At 37.2% G+C, this 26,694-nt stretch overlaps 2 protein-coding genes and 1 pseudogene across 6 annotated transcripts; 1 reads left to right on the forward strand and 2 right to left on the reverse strand.

Annotated features, from left to right (window-relative positions):
• Nucleotides 1-489: 489 nt before the first annotated feature.
• On the reverse strand, nt 490-7,377 carry plpp1b (phospholipid phosphatase 1b). 2 transcript variants are annotated; one of them, XR_014119941.1, is made up of 7 exons: nt 7,057-7,377; nt 5,931-6,082; nt 2,809-3,080; nt 2,599-2,656; nt 2,276-2,452; nt 1,656-2,127; nt 490-795 (listed from the first exon to the last, which is right to left on the reverse strand). XR_014119941.1 is itself a non-coding variant. In XM_026999784.3 (6 exons), exons 1-6 carry the CDS (start codon nt 7,118-7,120, stop codon nt 2,011-2,013), a joined length of 840 nt encoding a protein of 279 aa, XP_026855585.2. In that variant the 5' UTR covers nt 7,121-7,377; the 3' UTR covers nt 827-2,010. The 2 variants fall into 2 exon arrangements, 1 of the variants encoding a protein (XP_026855585.2); XM_026999784.3 differs by lacking the exon at nt 490-795 and having other exon boundaries at nt 827-2,127.
• A 110-nt stretch (nt 7,378-7,487) lies between these two features.
• LOC113571060 (chondroitin sulfate N-acetylgalactosaminyltransferase 1-like) lies at nt 7,488-15,264 on the reverse strand (annotated as a pseudogene). The gene is made up of 12 exons (XR_014119942.1): nt 14,986-15,264; nt 14,449-14,544; nt 14,191-14,245; nt 13,786-14,045; nt 12,919-13,152; nt 9,766-10,419; nt 9,439-9,655; nt 9,176-9,277; nt 8,872-9,050; nt 8,552-8,643; nt 8,335-8,416; nt 7,488-7,996 (listed from the first exon to the last, which is right to left on the reverse strand). The product of XR_014119942.1 is annotated as a chondroitin sulfate N-acetylgalactosaminyltransferase 1-like (transcript).
• Nucleotides 15,265-16,073: 809 nt separating this feature from the next.
• On the forward strand, nt 16,074-26,694 carry slc71a2b (solute carrier family 71 member 2b). 3 transcript variants are annotated; one of them, XM_081707587.1, is made up of 12 exons: nt 16,074-16,281; nt 17,396-17,488; nt 19,571-19,633; nt 19,872-19,999; nt 20,224-20,338; nt 20,846-21,064; nt 21,165-21,278; nt 21,406-21,477; nt 23,562-23,674; nt 23,823-23,920; nt 24,469-24,617; nt 24,823-26,694. In XM_081707587.1, exons 1-12 carry the CDS (start codon nt 16,195-16,197, stop codon nt 25,051-25,053), a joined length of 1,482 nt encoding a protein of 493 aa, XP_081563713.1. In that variant the 5' UTR covers nt 16,074-16,194; the 3' UTR covers nt 25,054-26,694. The 3 variants fall into 3 exon arrangements, with proteins under 3 accessions (XP_081563713.1, XP_026855554.1, XP_026855555.1); XM_026999753.3 differs by having other exon boundaries at nt 24,838-26,694; XM_026999754.3 differs by having other exon boundaries at nt 24,841-26,694.

The following is a 26,694-nucleotide window of genomic DNA, read 5'->3' on the forward strand; positions in this document are numbered from 1 at the left end:
GCTGAATATTTGCATTTGAAAAATATACAGCAGATTTGTTGTATTGTGTATGTTATGTGTTCTATTGTGTTGCAGATTTGGCTTGTTACATTATAAAGAACAATTTATTGTAAATCGTTTATTATGGAGTTCACCTATTTTTCAGCAGTATAGGAAATCTAAATGGCTCATAGAGTCTTTGAACTTTTCCTTTGATTAGTTCGTATGAAATTGCAACCTACTAAACAAAGTGAAAACCATCAGAAACATTTCAGGGTAAAAATGTTTAAAAACAACTTACAGTAACCTGGTTGCTTAAGTGTACACACCCATTTATAATAGAGGACATGGTTTAGAATCAGTCGACCACATTCAAAGTCATGTAAAACACCTCCCATCAATTTATGTGACTCTGATTACCCATAATAAAGTTCATCTCACAACTTTAGAAAACTTTTCTGACTAAACAAATGCCCCCCCCCCCCCCCCCCCAAAAAGCTACATTTTACATTCAGTTTCTCAAAACCATGTGGAAAAATGTGATTTGGTCTGAGTTTGAAGTTTTTGTTTTGGCTATAATTGAAAAAGGCATGTTTGGTGCAAAAAGCCCCCAAACAAACAAAAAAAACCATACAAAACACAGCACATCACCAAAAGAACATCATATCCACAGTGAAGCTCGGCGTTGGCAGCATCATGCCTTGGGGCTGTTTTTCTGCGGCTGGAACTGGGGCTTTAATCAAGGTGAAGAAAATCATGAATAGTTCAAAATACCAGTCAGTTTTGGTGCATAACCTCCAGGCATTGGCTAGAAAGCTGAAAATTAAGAAGAATTTCATCTTTCAGTTTGACAATGTCCCAAAGCATACATCCAAAAGAAGATTCATGTTTTGGAGTCTTCCAGCCAGAGCCCAGACCTGAATCTAATTGAAAAGCTGGGGTGTGACCTGAAGTGGGCCCTGCAAAGGAGAAACCTTGCAACATGACGGATCTAGAACATGTTTGCAGGGACGAGTGGGAAAATGTTGCCAAGTCAAGATTCGCCAAGAATCTAAGATAGATTCTTACCCAAGACTAACTGCTGCAATAAAGTTAAAAAGGTCTAACATGATTAATCTTGTTTTTTTTTTACATAAAAGTTGCCATTTTTGCAGGGGTGTGTACTTTATACCACCATTCTACACAAAGCTTACTTTTCGATCAAGCACTTTTATGAATTTAGATTAATTGAGGGCATTTTCCACTTAAGCTCTCTGATAGTGCATCTATTTGACATGCCTACGGCTTATTACAGATGCCAACAGTATACTTCTGATTAGCAAAAATGCAGATGATAACAGACTATACTTTAGTAGAAATGACATTTAATGGGACAGATATTTTAATAATATTTTAATAATAGGAATATGATACAAAATATATGAAAACCGATGAACTGATAATTCCAAAAGTTACAGAAAAAAACTGTTTATGAATTATGAATTATTCTTATTATGAAAGTATTTTACAATATCCAATGGAACAAAGAAAACCTACATTAACTACAAGAACATAAAATTGCAAAGCAATGTAAAGTCCATTATATTTTTGCACATGTTCCATATTTGGTATTCCCTTACTGGCATGTACCATGTAATGCACAAACTGAAGAGTATGCAGGAAATATCTATACTCACTGTTTCCTCCTAGGAGTCATGACCATGAATTATTTTTGCTTATTATGTCGCTGACGCTCCTTTGCTGCCCATATTTCATATAAAACAAATGTTAAAAATAAAACAAAGTGTACACATAAATATAAATTCTCAACAGCAAACAGTAGAACACAAACAGAAATACGTTTTCATGGCTATCATAGTTCATTATAGTTTATGAGGAAGTGGAACCAGAAAGACCCAGATACAATTGTGTTGTGTTGTGGGTGCTGTTTACTGTACAGAACTCAACAGGGTACAGAAGCAGCTGGTTTGCTGAAGGTTTTCCTCCAGTGTAAATTAAGGAATATTTTTGCAGATTTTTAGTGTCTGTTAGTCACTCGGTACTCCCATAGTTGTTAACATTGCTTGTGGTCTCCTGTAAGGTTATGTGTGAGATTTCCACTTTATTTCTCCTAGAATGGGCTTTGAAGAAATCTGACACACAGAACACCTGTATCGGGATGGAAATGTCAGTTTCATTGAAAACTCAAATTATAAGGATGTTATAAAAATGTGTATGACAGGTATTCTGCTTTTATGTGTTATTATTAAGTTGGAGTCCAGAATGCACAGGGTTCCTGGAATTGCAAATTACTCACAGTAAATACTGCCACAATGGCTCCCTGTATGAATCCAGTGAGAACATCGCTCCAATGATGTTTGTAGTCTGAAATTCGTGACAGGCCCACATATAGAGATGCGGCAATAAGGAAGAACTGGAGAGTTGGACGAAGCAATCGAGCCCATTCTGCCTTCATTTTTGATTGCACATACAGCTTCAAACAGGAAAACACTGCATTAATATTGCATCTCACAGCAGTCTCAGAATGGCAATAGCATAGATATAGAGATGGCATCTAAATGTAACAGTCAATTAAATAACAAAATTGTTTTCTCTATAGTTATCCTAAGATGTACTTACAGCAAGGAACAGCATACAGTACATAGAAAAGGATGCATGTCCAGAATAAAATGAAAGCCTATAAAAATTATTGAGGCAGTTATTTCTCAGTTTGTGACAACACTACCATGAATCATAACTAGCTAACATGGGCAGTGTCAGTAAAATAAATAAATTAAATGGCCTATAGTGTTAAAATCAACGTGAAGAAATTGGTTTTGCAGTACTCACCTGCCTTCGCTAACCAAACTTTTGTCTCCTGTACATGAGAAGTTCTCAATGTAACCGGCCGTACAGTCCACAAGACTCCAGTTGGGTTTGCATATGGTCAGGAAGTGTGGCCTCAACCGACCTATGGTGTGCTTGGCAATGTCAGTCAGAGACTGGCTTACTGCTGCTCCAAACACAAAGGAACCAACTGCTTTATAGATGCATGCAATATAGTCACTAACGATAGAAGGTCTGGATCTGAGATATACTGAAAGACTCTCCCCAGCAACAATCTGTAAAAGAGACATTCATAGATATTACGTTTAATTTTGTCCATTAGATGCAAAATATATTAAACTTTACATGCAGGTATTATATATGCATCATATTTTGCATTATATTAAATGAACACACTATCCAATAATTAGTCAATTAAGAAATATTCTAAGTACTAACATAAGGAACTGCTGCTTTTCTGCCATATAATGAACTCATAACATAAAGAAGCTATAATGAAGGCATTTTGGAACAAACATATCTGTTTATTATTCAAATGGTCTGTTGTCTCCCTAGACAAGCATGTAATACATTGGCTCTGCACCTTCCACCATAAAGTTCAATGTTGTAGTCTACAAAACAAGTGTTATAGGTTCCATTGCTGTGGTAATTCACAGACACTCCTTAAAATGGATGCTTCATGTATTGCATAAGAAACCTGTTTTTATACTATTGTTCTGTTTTGTATGAATACTGCAGTTAACAAATATAAGTCTTTTCTTCAGTTCTTACAAATTTTCCAAAGATAATATAATTACATTTATAATATTACAAGATAATAATAATTATTATTATAAGATAATATTACATTTATTTTTAAGTTAATGTTTTGTAGGATTTTTTCAGCAGTATTTTGCACTATTGCATTTGTTTTCCTGGCAAAGATGTTTACATTCTGAAGTAATTCCATATATATCATAAGTATCATATATATTTTTGGTTCAAATATGTTTTTTATTTAATTTCTATGAATTCTATAATTCTGGGCTTTACAATAATCTATTCCTTAAAAATTATAAATGGAGGAAGGACCAATTATTTTAGTTTCTATTATTTTGTAAAAATGCCAATAAATAATAAATTCGAAAAGCAGGGTCACGTGTGTCCCCTCAGGTAAGGTAAGATTTTGTTCACTTAAAAATGAATTATAATAAAGGAACGAGTAAGATTTTATTATAACTGTATGCAAAAAGTACAAAAAGTAATTAACTTAATTCCTTCCCCTTTACATGTATTTTTTTTTGGGGGGGGGGGGGGGGGGGGGAATCAATACAGTTTCTATCTTGCTATGTGTCACATCTCCAAGCAATTCCATATCCAGAACTGACAGACAATCTATATGACCAAACACACCCACACCAATCAGCCTCGCTGGAATACTAACTCCATGCACCTGTCTTCCCTTAATTACCCCCCCCCCCCCCCCCCCCCCCCATATAAACTCTGGTTGTCCTCTCCTTCATTGTGATGTATTGTTTGTCTTGTGTCTGCATAACAAGAGGTTATTCCTCTGCCTTCCTGTATCCTCCTGTTCCTGTTTATTCTTCTACTGCAAAGGAGATGGATCTGTTCGATCACATCATGGCCAACCAGCAAAGATATTTCCCTATTTTTCATTGGGTAAGATACAGCCCTGCAGAATGATAGGGAACAGAGAGATTCTGGCTATCAAACTGGCACTAGAACATGACATTGGCTCATTGGCTCATCATCCCTTCTTGATTTTATCTGATCAAAAGGACTTGGAATATCTCAAGACCATTAAATCTGAGACAAGCTAGATGGTCTCTATTTTTTACATGCTTCCACTTTTTCATTAATGACAGACCTAGCACATTGAACGCAAAAGCGGGTGTGCTCTCCCGCATTCATGAGAAGGATAAGATTGCTTCTCAACTTGAACCTGTCTCCTAATATTATGGGCTACCAGAAGACAAAGTATCTGATAGGGCCCCCTAATTAGCCTCTCCTCAGCCTTCACCCTCAGATCAATGGGCAGATAGAAAGGCCCAAGAGTTGGGTCATTTCTTATGTCAGTATTGTGCACATAACCAGCATGACTGACACTGCTTCCTGCCCTGGACAGAATATGCCCAGAATTCTTTAACCCATCACTGCGATTAACCATATTTCAGTGTGTTATGGGCTATCAGCCTCTGATGTTCCTGTAGGAACCATGGCCTACTGAGGTCCCATCAGTGAAAGATTGGCATCGCCACAGTAGTTCTTTGAGGAGTCCCACATGCAGCTACAATGAGCCATATATGCACAGTAGGAATACACTGATTGACAGTGCAGAACAGCTCTTGTGTTTCATCCAGATCAGTGGGTCTGGTTGTTGACACGCGATCTTCGTGTCTGCCTGCCGTGCAGAAAGCTCCCAGGTACATCGACCCATACAAAGTACTAAGGCATATTAATCTTGTTACCTTCCTCCTCCAGATCCTACTGGTGTTCCATGTCTCCCTCCTAAAGCCTGTCAACTACAGCCCATTTACCCTAAAACTGCACCGACGACTGCGTCTGGTGACGTCCCTTTGACAGAGGGTTCTGTAATGCCACTGAGCAACTGGATCCCCAGATCTGACAGTCAGCTGTCATTACGTGACCCACCGCACCCACGCTGATCAGCCTCACTGGAATACTAGCTCCATGCAACTATCTTTCCTTAACTACCCCCTATATAAACTCTCCCTCACTGCAAAGCATTGTTTTCCTTGTGCCTGCATACCGAGGCACAAGGCAATTCCTGTAGCCTCCTGTTCCTTACATTTTACTTTATTTTCCTTTGATTTTTTGGATTGCTTTGTGCTTCTGCTCTCTGTCACCTGGTTTTGATCCTAGCCTGTCTATGCTGGTTTTACCTTTCCATTGTGCCTTATTGTCCTGATACCTTTATTAAAACTCATGCTGTGCTGGAAGATCAAAGGGTCACGTGGGAGCCATAACATTATCAGTACTGGTACTGACCCAATATTTCAAACACCTGAACAAGTACTTAAAGTCTGATCTGTGCTTGCTACAAATACTACTTCTAAAAAAAAAAAAAAAAAAAAAAAAAAAAAAAAAAAAAAAAGAATACTTACAACAAATAATGCAAATGGGATCATTATTCCCATTAACAACTGATAAGATATAGTATCTTTTTTGAAGGGGTACTTGATGGTGTCATCACTGCAGAAAAATCCTGTTTTGAATGGATTATGTTGGAGATTTAGAACAGCAAATGGAAGCCCAGCTGGAAAAAAAATCACAGCATGGATTACCACAACTGGGACAGTGTTTTAACAGAATAGATAACAATTGAGTAAAGAAACAGACTATCACATGAGGCCTCATTCTTTGTCTGAATGAATAAGCATTGTAACTATGTGCCACCAAGTGCAACTTTTACATGTGACTGTTGAAACAACAGACCAGCATTTTATCAAAGTGTGACTGAAATAAACCATGATTCACAATACTTTGTTTTCATGAGAAATATCTTGTTTAAACCATAATATTTCTTCCAAGTAAACTATTTTACATCATATTAATTAGCTGGCATTTAAATAAAATTATGCATTCACATACAGTTTACAATGGCAGGGAGTCAAATTTCATTTTCAAACCCACTTCACTTGTGAGAAATCTTTGAATAAGATTACATATGCTTCCATGGTACATGCCCCATTTGATAATGAAGGGACATATGTAGCCATAACAAACGCATAAACGCCATATTAAAAAACGAAAATAGAATTATAACATGAACAGAGCGTAAATTATGATTGTACTTTTTGAGGGACGTTGTCCCACTTCCCACTTTCAACACATAGTTGCTAGTACATGTGTAATTATTTCATTTGAACCAAATGCCCACACTTAATGAAAGATTAGGCTACACATTCTGTTTCAGATAATACATAACGCATTCCTTCTGTACTCTGAATAGGGTTGACACTTTCTTACATTGTCAAAGTTTTTTGCGTTTTGTAGGTCCTTCCTTATGCCTTTGGGGAAATGGTCTAAATTAATTTGCATTCGCAAATTAGAGTATATGTTCTGGCTATTTTGTGTACCAATGTAGGCTTCAGAAAACGGGATTTAAACAGTAGTTGTGTAGTGGACTTGTATGATAACTTTAGCTTTTTCACTGAGCAATTTAACATTGCAGAAAATCGACATGGTTGTTAAATGTTAGGATGAAGTTGAGCAGGCTAAGATACTCACCCAGCACAACGCAGGTGACGTCCAGAAGAATGAAGAATATCCCTTCTGTTTCAAACATTTTCATGTCCTCGCCACTTTTGCTAATTTGTCGCTATAACCTGTTTTTTTATTTAAAGGCGCTAGCTAAACTAGGATGCTTATTTGAAAACATGCACAATTATGTTATAGACCGTTTCCTTGAGTTGCATGCCGTCAACCAATGAATTGCCGAGTATTGTAAAATTTCCGATATACACGGAATCGTCCGACGCTACAGTTATCCGGTTACCTAACATCGCACGACAGTAAGGGAAATCCCCCCACTGAGCGAAGCCTGTACACTTCCCTTCAGACACTGAAAGAGGAAAAGTCATTTGCTTGTTAATATCGTCATCAATCTTCAGTGTGTGTGAATGACTGAACTATGAAAAAAGATTTACACGGATTGCAAATGCAGTCTATAAATGCTTTATTAGTCGCCATGACCAACATAAGCTATAATAAATTCAGACATTCAAAACAATGTCCCAGTTCTCTAAAGGTATATTAATTTGTCAAGTCGGTACTTATAAATAGGATCAATATGAATAGCAGTATATAACATCACCAACAATCTCAGACGTTTGTGGCACAACAAAACTGAACATCTTGATTTGCATTTTATTCATTTGTCTGTAACATCAGTGGCATTATTGTGTTGTTTGTATTTGTTCAGATGATTGTCTATTTCTTGGTGAAAAAACAGCTCACCCAATTGGTTGTGGGAGGCCTCATTTATAACTTTAGACTGCATGCACATTTTAAGTGACTCTGCTGATAAATCATCTGTACAGTTTCTTATGCCACTTATAGAGGAGAGCTCTTGAAGGTGCACGGACGACCATGAGATTGCTGTGCAAGTATTTTCTGTAGAGGTGCAAATCTTCTCTTCCCTGGGTTTTTATGCTCAAGTCAAAACCTCCTTTTGAAAGTGGGGTGGGGGATGGGGAGAAAAAACATGTGAATCAATTAGATGGTACACACAGACGTGAACAATACTAAAATGTATTATACAGTTTGGTATAATACTAAAAAATATCTACATATCAATCAAGTAACAGTGAAAATAACTGTGAACAAACAAAAATAGAAACAATGGCATGAACTACAGCATCATGGTAACTGGTTGACAACTTTAGTAGCTGGTTGATGACTCTCAGTGGTTGAAACCAACCATCCTGTTATTTAATTGATGTTAAATATTATCTATAGGTCCTTAGCAGTTAAACATCAAATCAGATACATTTTTCAAATTATTACCTATGTTTATGAAATCTGACCTATACTGACACGTCATTCCAAATCCAGAATCTTGCCAGAATCCTGTGCTTTTATTGATTACCTGTTAAGACCAAATACAAATAAAATAAATAAAATAAAAATAAGCCAGCATAGAAATGCACAGAACCTGCCAGCCCCGTGGCTTATTTGTGAAATTTTTAATTTATTTATTTTTAAAGAGAAAATTTGTTCTCACCAGTTGATTTTCAATAGGAGGTTTAATACGTCCACCATGGATTACATCTGGGATGGACTGGTTAAACGGTATGGGGTAGAAGACTCGTTTACCTGTAGATTCAACAATAACTGACTGTATCACCACCACCGTGTCAAATTTATTTTAACGAGACACATTTCTCTTCTTTAAGATATGATTCAGACAGGGTTTAATGTGGAACCCTGCTCAGACAACACCACACTATCACTATAACAACAGACATAAAAATACATCAATGTCCAATATCACAAGTATATATTTTATGCAGTTTATAATACATTGCCTTTTCAGGTCCTTACCAGGTTTTGCATTCATACGGCAGGAGTATAGAAACTCTGTAGTAAAGTGGACATCTACATCACAGAAAAAAAGAAGGACATTGCACTTCTTCCAGGCTCGAGCGCCTACATTTAACCCTCTTCCTCTGGAAAACTGCTCATTTAGATGGATTAGAGTGAAGTTCTTGTGCCTCATTGTTCTGTTTGACAGACAAGATTAAAGATCGCAGTAATCTCGTGTACATTTTGTTTGTTTAAATAAAACATTTATATTATACCATATTGTGTATGTGAGTAAATCAGCTTTGCTCAGTGTTTCTGCTACCTCGCAGTGGAGTCTATAATTCGCCTCACTTCACCCAGCTTTTCAGTTCCAAAAAATACCACTGTGAGATGAAGGTTTTCTTCTTGTTCATTGTAAATTTCCCTGCAACAAAAGCAGATGTTAAGCATGACACATTGGGGTAGTGAATCAATCACACTAATTATTTATGTTTTTGGATTACAGTTCTGAATGGTATATTATCTGTCTTAGCACATTAAGTTATAGCATACAAATTTGGAATCAAATTTTCAGTGAAAGCCCACCTGAAATTGTGCATGAATTGTCTAAATATGTCCACCTCTTTGGCCAATGGTACAATTATGTTTATTAGTATTTTCGATGTATCAATGACTTCTTCCTTCACCTTCATCAAAGGTGCAAATGGACGAAAGAACACCAGCCTCCTGAAGTCCAGGGAAGTATTATCTCTGAATGCAAGATTATATAAGGTTCCTTTGTCCCTTTCTGTTCGAAAAAGTCCTAGTACAATGCAAAAGAAAAAGAAATCTAGTTCATTTTCAGTTTGGCCAAAAAACCTCTTTCAAAATGTAAAAAATTAAAAAGTAAGTTAAACTCGAAGGTGATCTCACCCTCTAAGAAATCTTGTGGAGAGTATATCCTACGATACTGAGGATCGTCCCTATCTCGAGGACCGTTAAGGATGTGCAGGGCTGTTTCTAACACCCCACCCAGGTCTTGGCGAAGAGCTCTTTGCACAGGGTGCTGAGTGAGCCCGGTTTCTAGCTGATAGACCCTTTGAAGAGTAAAGCTCTCAAATGGCACAACAGCATATTCATTTGGTAGATTTGTGCCTAGATGGATTTCAGCACGATATAGCTGCCTTTGGAGGAACATCTCAAGCTCCAAGTTGCTCTTCCGCCCCAGTTCCTCCATTTCCAGTGGAGTTGTTTGCTCGAGAGACTGCTGCAGTTGTCTTCTCCTTTCACGGAGAGCCTTTTTCAACTGGAAGATCTGTTTTGCAAGGCTGGTGGTGTAGTGATGGTATAGTTCATCATGCTCTTCCAGCAAGGCCTGATACTTCATGCCATCCTCTGGCCCATTGAACAACGTTTGGTGGTTTTGGTTTCTATGTTGTGTACAGGTGAGGAAGTACAGGAGTGACACGAAACAGAATGTCACTAGAAGCATAAGACGCTTACGGGCCACCATGGCTAGAAACCATCTCTTCAGCATGGCTGTGTAGAGTTTTAGCAGACTACTTTAAGAACTGCAAAACCCTGGATCTCTGCAGTAGAAGACCTTTGTTCATTGGCTCACATTTAATTACTACTCATTCAACACATTTATTAATTAATGTTTATACTTGCGAGTATATTCTGATGTATCTTCAGGATGCCTTATTTAAGGTTGTCTTCAGTCCTTATAAAATGCTTTTAAAGTCCAAAAATTAAAAAGTATAAATTAGATAATATGTAGTGGCATTTATTTTATGTATATATACACACCTTGATTACATAAATAAGCTTATTACCGTGATAAACCATCAGACTACATAGATATTTCTAGTAATGCATCCACTAATACCCATTTAATGTTAGTTAAATTTGTATTTAAAGCTGAACAATAAATACAGCAGTTAGATCAATTTGAACCATGAACCATTTTCAGGGCAATAGTTTGTTGATTCTGAACATAATTCAGTATTCAGTGCCAACAACAACCAGACTATTCACACAACTTTGCCCTGTAGGCTGACAATAATGGAGCAATTGTACTAGTATGTGCAACTCAGACGCATGTATGCACATTCTTGCTATAAACATATTTGTCATTATGGTTAAAGACATAATACTTTATTATGTTTCAGTGGTTATAAGTATTGCCCAGTTTCCTTATCCATTACATGCTAACATGAAACACATTTTTTCCCCCATGTTTGATTATTCAGTCCTATGTAAATGTTTGACGTATTAGGAATGCCTAAACTCCAATATAATTGGAGAATGTGGTGTTAAATATAGAGTATGATCTTCATAACCATAAATCTGTATCAGGAAAATTAAAACTTTGGGGGAGCCAAGCACACATAACTAAGTTTAGACTCTTGGGAAAAGTTTCTCACACAAACACACACACACACATAAATGCATCAGCAATCCAGGCATAACTTTTTACCATGTACTCACCATGCTCTTTCAGTTTTTTAACGACCAGTCTGCACTGGTAGACAGCGCTCATTCCATCTTTACCACTAATCTGACAGGCATATTGCTTGCAGTAGAGCCACGTAAAGTTTTCACGTGTACCTTTCTGCAAACGCGGATTTGAGTTAATTTACTGTGAGGTATCCTTGGGACCTCAGAATTCAGTGCATGCTCTGTTCTGACTTCTACAACCAAACTCCTCCCTCTTAAACCATGAAAGCAGAACTGTTTTGTACATGAACACCAACATGACAGTCATAGCCATGACTATGTTAAAGAAGATACAATTAGGCAACACATACAAAGTAACACAAAGATCAAATTGTAGAAGGTTGGAACTTTGTGAGCTGCATTTTTAAGAAAAGATGACAATAGTATTTCAATGATGTTGTAGACAGACTAACATGTAGTATCCCTAAAAAAAAAGAATTAACCTGTTTGTGCAATGACTTAGTGGTGACATTTTTTACATTCTAGTCTACTTTGTGTCCAAAAAACAGCTCAAAAACTAAATAAAACTTAATGATTATACATTTGTACAAAATCTCCAGTCAGTGAAATTACATGAACAAGGATGTCTTACTTGCAAATGATTTTAATAGAAATAATATTTACAGTTTAAGGGCATATTTTAAACAAAAATAAACATACACCCTTTAGTTAGTAAAACAGGAGGGGAGGGGAAAACCCAGTCAAATTGCAGTTAACGTTCTATCCATAAGGGGGCATGTGGTGTCTTCTTTAACTAAACAACATTTGTTGAAACAACAACATGGTATAGCAGCAGAATACAGACACAGGTCAGCATGACAGTGTGTGTGTCTGCAGACGTAATATCACAAACAACCGTAAACATACCCTTTATGAGCATGAAAGAAACAAACAAACTCTAGACTACTTTAATGTTCCGTTCAATCACTGTATAGTGAAAATTAAAAAAAAAAACAGTGGCAATATAATACTGATCACTATCTGTGGTTGAATTACCAAACACCTCACATCAAACCATGTCATAAACATAGATGTGATAGTCATCATCAAATTTAATAAAATACACAGATGGCTTGGCCTGAACCTGATGAATAACTGTGCCTTTCCTCTGCTTGCCATCCTCTATCACATATTCCACTTGGTTTCCAACAAGGCTCTCAACAACCTCACCCGGTTCTCTAGCTTCAGCAGAGTCATCTGAAAGACAGACAGAAAAGTCACATTGTGCAAAATTCATTTTTAAAAAAGGTCACTGTAACTTTATAACTTGAGCCTAATTTTGCTATTTTACTAACATGGAAACGTGATATTGTGCGTGCACCCATCTCTAAGCAAAAATCACAATAATACCAGACATACATATCTTTCCTTGCCCAATGCCACCGTGTCACTGTCTATAAATATATTGGGTCTTTGGGAAGAAGTGACGCTAGTACATAAAACATGCATGCACAAAGCACACATTAATTAAAGTTTGCATAATGACATCAAAACCTTTAGCAACAAGAAAGGTAATTAGAGTTTGAGCTGAGTGTGAAGTGATTTGGCCTGCTACAACTGTAGTGCAATCAATGGCCATTCACTCACCAGAGTCTGGGAGTATTCGAAGGTCACCATCTTTATAATCTTCAAGAAGCTGGTACATGTACAGAACAGGGTCCTTCTCATAGGTAATGAAAAACCATGTTGGCATGATGGGAGCTCTGGCAAGCACCAACCCCCTCCAGCCATTCTTTGACCCATCATCCATCTCAAACTGGTGCTCCACTGCACGACCCAATATCCTCTCTGCTAGATAGGAATCCCTCATTTGACATGAAGCTTGAACAAGAGATAACATTGCCGTTAATACTCCACTGCAATCATGGTGGTAAGGTCTCTCTAATAATACAAATGACAAAGTAAAATGCTTTGTACTTATAATCACTGCTTCTGCCACCCCATCACATTAAATCATGTTTATACCCACCACCTAGAGTTACTGACTACTTTATTAAGTACAGCAGCACATGTGCTGCAATTAAAAATTAGTCAGGCTGCCTCTACCCTGTTCATCACTGGTGAGTTTGTGAGCCCAAGACTGCTGTTGATGGGAGAGTCTTTGGATGGAACACCATACTCAGCCCAGCAATCATGCTGACATTTGTAAAAACTCCAGCAACACAGTTCTTTCTGATACATTCATGCTAGCACAACATCCACTACCATATCATTTGTGATAATGGTCCACTACTCAAATAATATCTGATCAGCAGAACTGCTGTGGTCAGAAACTAAGGACTGAGAAAATGAGGGATTTCTCAAACAAACTATAATGGCAATAGTTGTGCCACAGTCCCCTACAGAGCTACAGTGCTCCTACAAACTGTTGCTAATTAATCAGTGTTTATAATAAAATGGGTGATAAGCTTATGTTCTCATGTTTTGGTGTGCAAGTTTTTCCAAAATTCTTACCAATTTTGCTAGGTAAAATTTTGAGGCCATGTACTCTCTCATCTTGGAGAATCTCCAGGCCATATACACAGTCAAATCCATCATACTTGATAAGGTAGAGAGAAGGGTTTACTGCAACTTGGTCAAGGACTATCCCTGTCCAATGTGACATAGGACTGTAACAATCTTCTTTCCATTTGTGCTTTATCCTGCAGCCAACAATATTTTGTCTAGGTAGACTAATTGGCCTGCTGAGTCCAACATAACACTTCTGCTTATCCCTAATAAAAAAAAGAAAAAAGAAAAGACAAACTCACATCCATTTTAACTTATGGCATTTCTTTTTAAATTTACAGTGACATTTTTTTTTAGTCTATTGCCCACCATCTTACATAGGTTAATCACAAATTCTCAATGGCTACTCACTTAGGTGAGCCTTTTTTCTTCGTAGTAGGCTTGCTTGCAGACATACTGGTATTTGCTGTAATAGTACAAAGTTTTACTGAAACATTGTTAAAATATGTTCAGCATAGTCCATACATTTCACTTAAACACCCGTGGTGGATTTTGGAGGCGAACTGCGTTTGCAAGCAAAATGATGGACGAATATATAAACTGATGAATAAGGTTTTCATCATTACGAAGCTTTTGGCCAAATTGGCCAGAATTAATGAGGTTACTCACTTCCTCTGGAGCGGTAGGTCTTCCAAAATTAATTCATTTATTCAGAGATGGCAAGTCAGGATTCGAACTTGTTTATCGTGTCTGTCAGCCTGGCGCCTTTAGGAAATCATTAATACATTATCTTTACTTTATTATTACATTATTTCAGAACTCTGAATGAACGCAATGTAATGTAACGCAATGCTTGGACTGCCACCGTCCCACAAAGCTGGTATACAGCCGCCAGCGAGCGAGACGGCGTGGTCAAGCTAAGACTTTTGTCACTTTTTGTCTGAATTTTGTCATTAGAAGGGCAAACTTTGCATACGGAATTGTACAGCTACGTTTTCCGTGTCCAATGCTCAAATCCACTGTCGCAAATAAAGGTGTGCTTACAAAAGATCAGCCGGGAAAAGTCGTCTAAAATACACCCCTCTGTCATTTTTGATTCCCTTCCCATAATTAAATAAAAGGCTGCAAGTTTACTTTCACACTCTTGACTGCAACCAGATATAAATCAACACTTTAAAGGGGTAAAGGGAAAAGTTAACATTCTACCTGCCAACTCACAGGATCGTCTTCGGCGTGAAAACACAAACACGCTGCACCAGTGGGCAGTTAATGCGCCTGCGCGTCTGAACGAGCTGGGAATACACATCTCCGTTTTGCTCATTTCCAGACATACGTCAAACGATTTCTGCATATTGTTGCTTCAAGTCACATATCTATGAACTTTTAAAAATCCAATACTATTGTAATGTTTAAACAATGGGTGCACTGCAGTCACACTAGTTACGTGCAAAGCGGACTACACAAGACATTCGGCCATTTTAAGAGGGCTCCCAAAAGCAAAGGGAATGGAAACATAGAGACTTCCAAACTGCGCAGAGAGTAGGGAAGCCTGGGTATGGTTGTAACGAAGGGAAGGGTATAACAGCATCACTTTTACCAATAAGGGATGACATTAGTATTATGGGATCAGTTTCATGTATGACCACTTCCTTCCTGACTTTTCGAGTTAAACTGCAGAATTTACAGCCAAATCACTGATTTTCAAGTAAGAAAGTAAGTTTAAGGTTTTATGGGTTTCTTAAGACACAGAATATTTTCTCTTAATGGATTTTTTCTTTCTTAAAATAAGTGGAACCTTCCATTATCCCTCAAAACAACATCTGCACTTGATACAGATCCTCATGTACCAAATCCTCATTTACACAAATGAGGATTTGATACATGAGGATCTGTATCAATTGTTGTCTTGGATTTATGAGGGAAGCCAATGCAAGAGCAATAATCTTAGACAGAGATTTTCACTTTTGATTATAGCTAGCAAAAACCCTAAATTGGCTTAAACTTGAAACATAGTAAAAGGCTTATACTCTTTTACAGTGTACTCAGGGAATATGACCAAATGTTGGTAGAATTAATCCTCATCAATCTAGCCTACAATAAAGAAAAAAACAAAAGCCAACTAGGTTTATTGGACATTGTCGTTAACTGACTTTAAGCAATCTGAAATACTGAAGGACGATGTTATATCCCTCGATACCACACTCTGAATACATATCCACAAACGTGCAGAATACGAAGTTTAAGGTGAAAGAAAATCCAGCCACTTTTATTTTGAAAAACTGCCATCAACCACGGAACGGAAGTGCATAGCCTTGGGATGAAAACTTTGCTGCTTTCCAAAGTTGACGATCCGTGTAAAGTTGGGGTCTGTCCACCAATTTGTTTTAAATCAAAGTCTGACGAATCATTCGGTAAATGTTACAAGATGGATTTCTGCATAAGGTTCATGTAGCACAATGTGAGATGAACCAAGGGACCAACGGCAACATGCTGATCAAAACAGTAAGTTAGTCGGTTAGCCTATTTGCTAAACTAATCGCCACCGTAGCTGCACTTGCGAGCTAACCTGCACTACAGCCCTGCATGTAAACACTTTGCCGCCACAATTAAACTGTACACGTAACAATAATAGGCAGCCATCTGCATGTATTGAATGGTTATGACAAGATTGTGATTTTAAGATGACCTTCACCCTTGTTAAGTAGGCAGCAAGTTTAACTTATTAGCTATTAGCTTATTAGCATAAATCAAGCTCATTTAGTCGACGGCGGGTTTCTAGCAATCTAAGTACGAGCTAAGTATGGCCATTTATCCGTCTAGATGTCCATCCATCTGGCTAGGTTGTGGTTATATTGGCCAGCTAGCTATTAAACAGTCGAGTACAGCTTTTTTAATAAGCAAGTTGTAGTTATCACAGCCGTTAGGTCAACCTAAGCAAGTGTCTGATTGTCTATCTGACGTTAATTAACCAGCGGCAAATGTAAGTCTGTTTTCTAGTTATAGTGGTCAGAGATGAGCAACTGCATTAGCTAGCATAGCTAGGCTAACTTGGGGAAGAACTAGTCTGTTTTTTAGTTATAGTGGTCAGAGATGAGCAACTGCATTAGCTAGCATAGCTAGGTTAACTTGGGGAAGAACTACTGCACACATTTCTGTCTATTTAACTGTTAAATGCGTTAATGCGACTATGCGGAGCTTTGTCTTACAGGACTGGAGTACAATCCATGTGACCTTAAATCTAGTAGCTAGCTATTCAGCTGCCTTAGCTGTCATGTGAGTTGCCACATGATAAAGCTGATTAGTGGCAAAATATTTCCTACATTTTATTTAAGATTATCGGTTAGGATGTGAGCTAGGCGGGTTCAGGAAGGCCTTCATCCAAAGTGCGCAAGGACCCTAGCAACTTGAACAAACAAGCTGATAAATACAGAACATTTCTCTTGTTAGATTCTTAAGCCTAAACTTGTTTTGGAAGAGCTTCAAAAGTTAGTGAATATAGATTAGGATTTTTGTTGTTGTTGTAAAGTACTATAAATATTGTGAATTATGAACTGGGGCAATGCAGACCTATTGTTCATGATTTAAAATATGATGTTTTTTGTTTTTGTTTCTGCAGTGCAGTAATGGTCGTGCAAAAGTGACCCATGCAGTCGTGGTCATTTTCTTGGAATTCTTTGCCTGGGGCCTTCTTACAGCACCAATGCTTACTGTATGTAATGCTCCAGATAGGGCTATGTATTACTTTGTGTTTGTATTTAATGTAATAGGTTGTGTTTGAAGTTATTTGTGGGTGTGTGTATATATGTATGTATATGTACCGTGATATAGTAATGAAAGATGCTGACATGACTTGCACAACTGACTCCAGTACAATCAATGAATTGACTTCTAAGTGCAACACTGATTAAGATTACATTTCATAATTGCCAGCTGTGGCAACCTATTAGGTACAACTATAGAGTAGGTGGCTAGAAACTAAAGCAGAGGACAGTTTGACTGTTATTTTGTGAGTAAATTGGATGACAACAAAAGGAAGATGCCAGTCTTTAATAGTACCTTCAGTGCATGTGTAAATACTGTTAATTCAGACATTTGCAAATGCAGCAAAATTATTAGCTGAGCAAGTCCACATTTAGATGCACTGCCCATATTTTCCTCAAAGGCCATGCTTTCTATGTGGCTAGGCTTGTGCGTATGGATTATTTTTCTGAGCAATACAAAGACACCATTATTTAAGTAACTGGACAGTGAACACATCCTTTGCTGTATTGGTGCTGTACTTGAGTACACTATATTTGAAATGGAGCAGTTACAATGAAGTTAAAGTCGAGATTTTAAGATTTTATTTGAGGGTATGTACCTGCTGTGTTAACATATAAGTGTAAGACTGCTTGTACATATTCTGTGAACCGTTTGAGAATAACAGTACTTTTTATGCATAGCCCTCACCTCATCCCTATTCCTGGGGGCCACAAGTAATTGAACAGATTCATATAATCTTTAATTAAATTGTCATGTTTAGTGCTTAGTTCCATCTTATCTGCAGTTGATGAAGTCTGCAACACCACAGGCTAACTGGCTATTAGATACACTAGGTGTTTTTTTGCTGGTAATGCTATACCGGGCCAGTAATGCAGTCATATTCAGTTTGTTTTTTGACTTCAGTTTTTTGTTTCCAAATACAGCAGGATTTTTATGGAATTTTTAGCCAACTGTAACCTGACTTCCTGTTCTTGAATCATAACCTCAGGTTTCACCCTTATGTATTCTGTTCTATTTATGATAAACTAGGTTTTTTTTCTGAGGGACTAAAAGTTATCACCTTTTTGATCTTATGTAATCTTGTCTGTTTTCTTGCGTTCGTTAAGATCAGAAGTGCTTTTGTGTGTCTTATAAATGTACCAAACATATTTTGGTTGTGATTCTGGTTTATTTTGACTTTTCCAGCTCATGATGGCATCGCTATTTCTTTGCTTCTTATGTTGAAACAGTTTTACAAGCTCCATATGTAAATGTCACACCTACACTCCCTAGACCTTTTTGATGACCTTGTTGTGCATGACCAATTGGATGCACTAATCCAGCTGGCCAAGAATCAACTAAGAAACTAACTGTGCAGTTTCTTATGGCCCTTAAATAGACAGGAATGTTTATTAAAAAAAAGGGCTCTGATTCCTGTATGGATCACCAAATGATTTAAAGAACCTCACGTTAAAGCTGAAAATAGTCTCTAAGTGTCACTGTTTCATTTCAAGTATAAAGCCAAAGTAACACAACTGAGGCCTCTGTCCAATTACTTATGCACTGCACCAATTTTTTTTTTAAATTATTATTATTTTTTTGATTTCAAACTACTACAGTAATGTCACAAAGATGTGGATTAGACCTACCTAACTGTATGGTAGCCTTTTATGTACACTATAAACTGCTGCACTTAAACTGTGCTTGAGTGTTTGCTTTACATAGCATTTCTTTGATCAAGATACTCAATAATTCTGAATGTTACTGTAGTGTGTTCCACATGTAGCCTGTGCAAAGTGAAGTATCTCTAGCTATAATAGCACCAATGAGTAATAGCTGCAGTGACGATAGCTTCAATTTTCACTTACATAGTTCCTTACATAGTCTGACTTACAGCATTTATCCTATTTTTTCTGACATATGCAGTCTCATTTTCTATTTTCTGCCTCTTTACTAGTTTGACCACAGCGACAGTATGTTGTAGTGTGATCACAATGTAATGTGCCTGTTTGAATTTCTTGTAGAAGGCTTAACTCTGCTTTGTCCTCAGGTGCTACATGAAACATTTCCACACCATACATTTCTTGTGAATGGGCTTATTCAAGGAGTTAAGGTGAATAACCTGTTAGTGTTTTCTTTCCCATTAATATTTGACCTTTTATTTATTTATTTGCTTTTTGCATATTAATGGTTGAGCTAGGGGTGCTGTTACAGGCTGTTCAGTCAAGTGTGTTTGCGCATTAATAGTTTTCATGTTTGTGTTTTAATGATGAATCAACATTCTAGCATTTTCAGCGTTGTTGTTGTTTGTTTTTTTTACCGGCAACATCTAATATATTTTTCCATTGCAGGGTTTGCTGTCATTTCTGAGTGCCCCTCTTATTGGTGCTTTGTCAGATGTTTGGGGCAGAAAGTCCTTCCTACTGCTGACGGTGTTCTTCACCTGTGCGCCCATCCCCCTGATGAGGATAAGTCCATGGTAGTGTCTAGCTAGGCCTACCCTGTGCTCTTTGTCATCCTTTAACAGTGTCTGCTGCTTGCTACAAGAGTAAACTTGACTGTTGTAAACGGTCAGAGAGAAAATCAATGAAGTGTTTATACAGGCTTACTTGATATTTAGCATAGTAGTTCTAAATCATAGCGAGGAAAGTTCTAGGATGTGTTCTAAAGTCATGTTTTCTTTATTCCTGTATTCCACTCTAGGTGGTATTTTGCCCTTATTTCAGTATCTGGACTCTTCTCGGTTACATTCTCTGTCATATTTGCATATGTAGCGGACATTACAGAAGAGCGTGAAAGAAGCACAGCCTATGGATTGGTAAGAAAATTAGCTGAAATTATACATGCCTTAATAATAGTTACTTAAAGGTCTAACAGAGTGCAGGCATGCATGGAAGAGGTAAAGTTTCCGTATGCGATGAACTGTGTGTTTTATACTGTGACATCAGTCCTAATCATTCTATTGGGGTGTTTTGTGATAACAGATTGGCTGTGCATTATTTTGTACTTGCACACTGCTACAGAGGCAAAGAACTACATTAATATAAATCATGATTTGGAGTGGATTAAATGTCTTCACAAATGTTAACAAATTAAAATTAAGAGTAGTCAAACAGCTAAGCATTGCACTAAATTATTTGTATTCTTGCCATCGCTTTTGCACAGCACAAACGTCAGCACAGGCGTTTTGCTATGAGTGGTCACAGTCCATAATACTGATGTTACTAAAGAAAATATGCCACAGCTCGTACACTGGCAATACAGACTGGGGTTTGTTTGTTTTTTTGGTTTGTTTTTCTGACAATTAACAACTGTGTATTCTCAGGTATCAGCAACTTTTGCTGCAAGTTTGGTTACAAGTCCTGCCATTGGAGCTTATCTCTCTGCCACGTACGGAGACAGTCTGGTGGTATTGGTAGCCACCATCATCGCTGTAGCTGATATTCTTTTTATACTCCTGATTGTGCCAGAGTCTCTCCCAGACAAAATGAGACTGTCGTCATGGGGGTTTCCCATTTCTTGGGAGCAAGCTGACCCCTTTGCCGTGAGTTATATATTTTGTATATCTCTAGAAATGTTATCTGTCACATGTTAAGAGCCACAGGACTCCAAATGCATTGCTCCTATCCTCTTTCTTTTAACAGTCTCTGAAGAAAGTGGGTAAAGACACCACAGTGCTTCTGATATGTGTCACAGTGTTTCTGTCATACCTACCAGAGGCTGGACAATACTCCAGCTTTTTCCTGTACCTAAGACAGGTAAGTAGAATGTACAGAATTCAGAGGAATTTACACAAAAAGTACAGCCAAGGTGTTTTAGATAAATCACTTTTTTTAGAATCCTCTTAAAACGTTTTATGAATTTTAAAACTGTTTGCATTTTCAGGTTATTAAGTTCTCATCAGAAGCAATTGCAGCATTTATAGCGATGGTTGGAATACTGTCCATTGTTGCACAGGTACCTTTTTGATTCTAACTGGGAAAAGTAAACTGGCAGTGCATTAGAATGAAAAACAACATCTAAGAGCCTAGAGATGGAGCTTGTTGTCTCATGCTGTGGTAACAGACATATCTTAAAGATGTATCATTTTCAAGCCAATGCTCTGCCCTTTGTGTTATCTTTTTCATGTTATTGAATCAATATTTGCTTGAAGCATTACAGTTCTTAAGTTGTCTAGGAGTCAGGATTACAATTGAGGTGAACTGATTTTAATGTGTATAGTGCATTTATGAAGCTCAAAGCTGCTGCGTTTATTTCTTAGATGGGTAAGCTCATTGGGCCTCATGTAAAAGCTACTCATATGAACAAATCCATTTTTAAATTGCTCATACAGCTTGTGTTTAGAAATTTATATTGGGCACAAACAAAACCTAAGAGTGCTCCAGACCTGTCATAGAAGACATCCACAGCCTTTATTTAAAGAAAATACTATGCATGTTTGGATTGTATTTATTATAGCTATGTGTTTCATTAGCTAGAAAATTTGATTTTGAATATAAGCTTGGCATATTTAGATTATCCTGTTTGACACTAGTTTTTAACCATTTTACTTTACTGTTTCCTATTGTAATTTGTATTGGCAAAATAGCTGTTAATCTGATTGGGAAAGGCCTGATGTGCTATACCGATGTCCACTGTCTTTATATACATGGACATTAATCTTCAATTAAAATTGAATTACATCATTTAACTGTTCATGATGTTGATGAAAGCTGTTGTCCAGTGCAACATCACCCATCATGACCATATATTCTCTTGTCCCTATTCCTCATGAGCTCCTCCTGTTTGTCATGCAATACATATCTTACTATTGTAAGATAATGTTTAAGATAAGAATATGAAAATGTTTTTGCATGAGCTTCAGTGTATGTTGTTTTGCAGTTTTTTATAGACTGTATTAGGCATTCATTACAAAAAAAAAAATTACTTTGTGCTTGTCAGTTGGTGCGTGTACAGAAACAAATTAAACTGTTCATGATGAGTACTAGAAGTCTTCCTGAACTGCAAAGCAACTACTACAAATATTTTGGTTAAATTTTAACTGTTGATCAAAGCAAATGGAATAGGAAAACTATCAACCTGGAATACTGCCGAGTAGCAAAAGGCTGTCTATAGCCTTTTTTGTCCTAGAAGACCTAGGACTTGAATGTTATGACACAGTGATCAATCAGCTGAATTAATTACTTAGTGATTACAAAAACCTGGACCAGGTTTGCATTCAAGGTCCTAGACTGAGTGTTAAGGGTCTATAGAGTAAGATTCATATATACTGTGGAGCTTACTGTGAATCATTGCTTTAATTCCCTTAAAAGTTTGACAGTGGAATGCAAAGGAATATAAACTTTACACTTGTGATGTTAGAGTAGGTGTGCTTGATCAAATGAGCCTCTCATCTGGACATACCCAGTGTATTGGATTTAAAAATTAAACAACAGTCTAAAGTGCTACTCAGTTATCAACTAAGCAATCTTTAACTTCATAGGGAATGTTTCATTTCAAATGTAGAGCACTGTAGTACAAAACCAGAACAAAACATTGTTCCTTGTTCATTTATATTATGCTGCACTTTGTATCTGTCTGTCTGTGTATCTGTTAATTAAGGACACTCTGATCACTGACTCCATATAATCAGCATCGATGCTTGTTAAAAAAAAAATTATTTATGCTAGCTTTAATCTCGCTTATATGATCCTTCACAAGTGACTTCCTTCATCAGAATGAATTTTTACTGCCTGGCAAAATCCCCTTCTGTCCATATGTCCATATTTTTTTCTGTCCATATTTTTAGGCTGTACAGTAATGTTAGACTGAATGTAGACTTAGCACTGTCTAAAGATTCAGGCCACAGCTGAACAATCATGTAATCATTGCATATAGCACATTTTTTATTTTGACTGATTGCAGCCAAATGAGTGGAGCATCCTGTCTGTCTGTGTGTGTGTCAGTCTGTCTGTCTGTTTGTTTGTTTTGTGCATCTTATTTATTATACAATTGTAATCCAGAAGTTTGCTATAACAGTTCAACCACTGTCTTACTTTCAGACCTTACTCCTAAGTGTACTAATGAGGAAGATTGGAAATAAGAATACCGTATTATTGGGACTTGGCTTTCAGCTGTTCCAGCTGGCCTGGTATGGCTTCGGGTCAGAGCCATGGTATGTTTGTTTCTTGAGAGATGGAATTCTGCATAAAGTGCATGTTTTAAGAAGCGATGTAAAACTTCATTCATTTATCCAAAAGACTTGTTTGCTTGACTCTGTTGGTTTAAAATAACCACAACATTTCTGTAACATATGATTGCAGGATGATGTGGGCAGCCGGCACAGTGGCTGCCATGTCCAGTATCACCTTCCCAGCAGTGAGTGCCCTGGTGTCACACTGCACAGATCATGACCAGCAAGGTAAGACCACGCCAGGGCTATAACAACTAGGGCATTAAAAGGTCACAAGAGCTCACATCATACCATTACAGTCGTCATTAGTTTCTGTATCGATGCACAAAAGAGTCCTTTTGCAGATAATGAGGGCTTTGTTTTGTGTCTTGTGTCTGTCTGCTGGGCTTTTTTTGGGTGGGGGGTTTGTCTCATTCAGGCATTAAAACATTGTAAGTAAAGCTAATTTGAAAAAAAAGAAAGAAAACAAAAAATACATTAATTGGTGATACCAAAAGGCACAGCTCTTACATTCTAACTGAAGGACAAAAAACTGTGCTAGACATTAGAGTGAGTAATGAAACAGCTTTAATTTTCTGTAAAAAATATATTTTTTTAGTTTAATAGAATTATTTTTCTGGAGAATAGCATAGATCATGAATGAAAACTTATGTCACCATGGATACTGTGCGACTGTTCAGTTGTAGTCTGAATTTTTAGAAAGTCTGGACTTTTAGACAACCATTGAAGACTATAATATGGTATCTCTGACAATTGTAATGGTGTCACTAATGCAGGTGCAGTGCAAGGAATGGTAACAGGCATTAGAGGTCTGTGCAATGGGCTTGGACCAGCTCTTTTTGGATTTATATTCTTTCTCTTCAATGTCGAACTGATCGACTTGAACCCAGTGGAAAATGGCGCAGCATCAGCTGTCATGGATGAGGTATGTGCTAATCATGGAATTTACTAGTGATAAATTGCACAGGTATACTTCAAATATACATAGTAGAAATATGTGTGTATGTGCATAGATGTTAGATAAGAATAGGATGTTATTCTTGGTCTTCAAAGCGATAATAAAATGAGTTGCTGTCACTTCGTTTGTGTATTGCGGACCATTTATGTGAAAGGCTGTGGATGATCTCCAGGCCCTTGTCTTTCAGAAGTCAGTAATCCCGGGCCCTCCCTTTCTGTTTGGAGCCTGTACCGTTCTTTTGGCTCTGTTGGTAGCCTACTTCATCCCAGAACACGACAGCCTGGCTGCAAAAACCTGCAGTGCGCAGGCCATAACGGTACCAGACAATGGAACCCAGTTGAATAGTTCCGCTCCTGGCAGCGATGAGGACAATGAGCCCTTACTGCAGGACAGCAGCATGTAGCCAACAAGTTCTGCCTGCAGCCTCAGTTTCCTTGGAGCACATAGGAAATGCAGTTTGTTTCCTCTCTATATTGTAATTTGGAAAAATTTGGACTAAACCTCTCATTTTATTTTGTTATATATAATATATTGCTCCCAGCACTGTTTTTTTTAAATCATGAGTTTTAACATGGAAGTTTTTTTTTTGCCAGCTGAGATGAACAAAGTTGTTACATGTTATGTTCTTTTTGGAGAATGTCCCTTTGCTATACTTTTGCAAAGTCAATGTATTTGTATTTTCTTTAGTACACTCTGTGGAATGTATTTTGTTCAATGAATTACAGTTAACAGGCATCATACCACAGTCCTCTACTGAAGGACTTAGAATTACAGTCAACAGGTATCAATACCTCAGTTCTCTATTAAAGAAGAACTGAAAGACAATCTATATGGGCTGAAAACCTTAATGGGCTGAACATTCTTAATATAGTGAGCAGCTTTGTATTAACTAAGAAGCTAACTAAATCTCTAATAACCCTTTTAGATATGGTATACAAACAGAGCAACTTGTGGTCATGCACAAAATGGTGTCAGCTTTGACAGCAATATAATCGTCTTGAGACAAACGTATGCAAACTGTACAAAATATATTGCATAACAGTCACAATCATGGCTTAAATTGTCAATTTCAAGATCATGTATGTATATGTAAGGGGACATTAAGTTTGTAAATCCTGTTTGTAATCACACCTTCCACAAAGACTGCTACCTCAAGCTGTAACATTGAGCATGGCTTAACCTTGCCTAAATTTAAAAAGTGTTATTTATTAGCTTGATAAAATGCCCATTGTCATTTTACTTTACCTTATTGTGCTTTCCAAATTCAACAACTTTTTCCTGATCTGCTTAAAAAAATAACCCGCTCTAGACATTCCTGATCAAATATTCCATTTTGATCTGTGCAATACTGTGCCACGTGCTGCTCCTTACACAAAAGTGTCAACAATCGCTATTGGTTAAATGTCGAATTCCATATCTGGTTAGATTTAATAAAATGTCCAAAAAATCCCTTTCATAAGAGACAGGATTGCATGGGCACTGCTTGTTATGGAGGATGTCAGTGACTCAAATTAAGTAGTGTTTACTTTTTTCTCTCATGATTTTCACTTATGGTTTGTTAGGTGAGCTTTGTTAGGTGTATAGGCATCATTTACAAAATATGGAATTTATAGCAATTTTATGGAAGTACTATTCTATATGTGTAATTATAAATATACAGTGTGCTGGAATGTCTTGACTACTGCACATTTCAGATTCTATTTGCAAGAAACCACAGTACAAAATATAGTTGTAACTATTTTTATTGAGGCAATCAAGAACTATCCCAGTAGGTATATTTATATGTTTATATACTTATATTTTAGGCAAAACATTCTCTTTTTTTCTTTTTTCTTTTTTTTTTATAAATACTGAGGCATTGTGCCATGTTTACCCTATATGCAGAATTCTTATATGACTCCTAGAAATTGTTTGCAGTGCTTCCTGGTATTGCTGTCAGTGCATATGATATTCCCAAAGTATGTTTTCTGCACAACATGACATTTGTTCAGTGTGCCTGTTGACCCATTAATTGCTCGTGTAAGTAAAACACCAAGTTCTTGTA

The sequence above is a fragment of the Electrophorus electricus genome, chromosome 25, assembly GCF_041902795.1.
Source record: "Electrophorus electricus isolate QZ-2024a chromosome 25, ASM4190279v1, whole genome shotgun sequence".
NCBI lineage: Eukaryota > Metazoa > Chordata > Actinopteri > Gymnotiformes > Gymnotidae > Electrophorus > Electrophorus electricus.